This window comes from Monodelphis domestica, chromosome 7, assembly GCF_027887165.1.
Source record: "Monodelphis domestica isolate mMonDom1 chromosome 7, mMonDom1.pri, whole genome shotgun sequence".
NCBI classification, from domain to species: Eukaryota; Metazoa; Chordata; class Mammalia; order Didelphimorphia; family Didelphidae; genus Monodelphis; species Monodelphis domestica.
Genome location: NC_077233.1, coordinates 105,176,397 through 105,179,226, shown reverse-complemented (window position 1 = coordinate 105,179,226; position 2,830 = coordinate 105,176,397). Strand labels below are relative to the sequence as shown.

The 2,830-nt window shown below is 32.2% G+C and overlaps 1 protein-coding gene across 1 annotated transcript; it reads left to right on the top strand.

Moving 5' to 3' along the window:
- Positions 1-2,158: 2,158 nt before the first annotated feature.
- LOC100022525 (HIG1 domain family member 1A, mitochondrial-like) lies at positions 2,159-2,522 on the top strand. Its single transcript, XM_056804123.1, has one exon. The coding sequence runs from the start codon at positions 2,171-2,173 to the stop codon at positions 2,450-2,452; it is 282 nt and encodes a 93-aa protein (XP_056660101.1). The 5' UTR covers positions 2,159-2,170; the 3' UTR covers positions 2,453-2,522.
- The last annotated feature ends 308 nt before the right edge of the window (positions 2,523-2,830 follow it).

The window sequence follows — 2,830 nt, the reverse complement described above, 5'->3', positions numbered from 1 at the left end:
TATGTGGTTCAATGAATTGAGAGCCAAGCCTAAATAAAGGAGATCATGGTTTAAAATCTGGCATCAGATTTTATCTTTTTATCCTTTTATCTTTTTATACACTTTTTATCTAAAACCGTTAGCAAGCATGATTTGTAATAAGAATTCCCAGTAACATCAGGAGTGAAGCAAAGATGCCCATTATCACCACTGCTATTTGACATTGTGCTAGAAATGATTGCATTTTTAATCAGAGAAAAAAAGAAATTTAAGAAATTAGAATAGGCAATAAAGAAACAAAATTATCACTCTTTGCAGATGATATGATAGTATATTTAGAGAATCCTAGAGAATCAACTAAAAATTAGTTCAAAAATTAACTTTAGCAAAGTTGCAGAATATAAAATAAATCCACCCCAATCATAAGTATTACTAGATATTACAAACAAAGCCTAACACCAAGAGCTAGAAGAAGAAACTTCATTTAAATTAATGATAGATGATGTAAAATATTTGGATGTGGTCTATTCCTAATCTCTGCCATACTAAAAAATTGACATTAAATTTTTTTACATGTAATTAAAAGTAGAACTGGAAAAAAGTGAATAAAAGTTTGGTCAGTTTAGTTGCTATGAAGAATATGTAGCTATAACTGGAATCATAAAGTGAATGACACTGTTAGAGACTTCAAGTTCAAAACTGAGCAAGTTGAACTTAATTTCTGAAATTTATATGAAGATTTTCTTCAGACATGATTGGCCATTGGTACCTCTTCCATTCCCTTACTAAAATTGTGTGATTCTGTGAATTTTGACCATCTTTAAAGATTTCATTGGAATATATGTATTTTAACTTTTAAAAAATAGAAGTGTAAATATGCCTACCATTCATCTCTCATCTATATATCTTATTTTCCTTCTGTGAGTGAGAAAATCCCTACCCCCTTATATGAGGATTAGATTTTAATGTTAGCAGTAGTATTGTGATAATTATAATTATAGTTTCAGGATAGTTAGATATTATTAGTATAAGTGATAATTTTAGTGGACTTTTTATAAACATTTTAGTGTAAGTATTAAGGTCTCTAATTAAGTAAATAACTGCTTTAGGAAAAGTCTTAGGGTTAGCCCCATCCTTCAAAGTTAGTAAATCATGTACTCTAACTTGTGATCCAGGATGTGTCACCAGGCCTGACTCAGGTTCAGAACCAGTTACTACCCATCACCACCCACTCTTATCTTGTGCATCATTAGCCTGGCAACATCCATTTCCTCCAACCCCATACCCCCAGACTATGTCAAATGATTTCTTTACCAATAAGGAGTACTTCCTAGTTGTTCTAACCAATGAACATTGATCCTGGGTATCTCTATTCTTAGAGGGGTATGAATATTTTCTCGTACTATTTTTGTACTGGTATAAAAATTTGTCTGATTCTTTGGGGATAAAAGAAGTCCTCTCAGCCTTTAAGATGTATCAGAGAAAATTTCCCCTTTAATTTAGGAAAATGACCAAGTCATCATTCAAATCTTTTCTTACAAATCTTTGTTAGTTTAATTTTTTTTCAAATTTTCTCTACTTTTTTTTATTAAATGTTTTTGAAAATTCATTTTTCTTTAAATTTACTTTGACACAGGATTATCTAGTAAATTTTTTCTCATTTTCATAGCAGGATTTTTAGAAATAATGAATAAGAGGAACTATTACTTTACAATACTTTGCTTATCATAATACTAGGTGATGTAATTGCCATTTATAGATAACATTTTTACATTTGTAAAACACACTATATTATCAAACAACTTGTAAGAAAGGTAGTACATGTATAAATATTTCCATTTCACAGATGATATGTGTATCTGCACATGTATGTGTGTGTATTTATAATTTTATGGGGGCTAACTTTCCAATACTGAACTTCAAAAAAAAGCACTAGGTTGTTGCTTGGCAATAGACATGAAGATCATTATGAGGATCAAACTCAAAGTCCTTTCAACCTTTTAAGGGACCTTATTTAACTGTATGCTGTGCTGACATAGCCTTGAAGAAACTGGCATCTCTTTCATAGCATCTAGAGGTATCAGAAGTGAGCTTTGATAGAAAAGACATTACAGCAGCAGAAGAAGGCTGCTCATAAAAGGTGAATTGGTATTCTGCTGTTCTGTGCTTCCTCTTACTTCAACCAACTACTATGTCATCAAATAGTGATGTTTCTCTTTCTACTTATGATGAGTCTTTAGGATCAAAACTTGCCTTAAAAGTTAAGGGGCCTCCATTTGTCCCAATTGGAATAGCAGCTTTTGCAGCTATTGTAGCATCTGGATTATACAAATTGAAGAGCAGAGGGAATAATAAAATGTCTGTCCACCTGATTGACATGCATGTGGGAGCTCAAGGTTTTGTAGTAGGAGCAATGACTGTTGGTATGTTGTATTCCATGTTTTGGGAATACTGGGCCAAACCCAATCCTTAGGAAGAAAGATGCTCTCCTCATGCTGATGATGTTTTATAGAGCTTGATACCTCACATTGAGGTTTTTTATGTTAAAAAATCATTTAGGGGTATGTAGTTCTAAAAAGCAGCACATGTCATACACAATCATGATATTTAAAGATTGGATTTTTTTCATGGAGATTTTACTGTTTCCCAAGTAATTTATTAGGAGAGCTAAGTTAGTGCAAAATGAACTAGTCATTGAAATTTCTTTGGATGATATGCTATATTCACGTTCCCCAAGTTTTAAAAAAATTAATGCTCTAAGTAGCTCCTATTGCTTTAACATGTGGCCTTTTTTGGGATATAATATGGGAACTTCTTTAGCACAGGTCAGTCAACACTTCATTAGGCAGGA

What these genes read in the sequence shown, in the direction of transcription:
- LOC100022525 (XM_056804123.1), top strand. Translation starts at nt 2,171, where the DNA reads ATGTCATCAAATAGTGATGTTTCTCTTTCTACTTATGATGAGTCTTTA.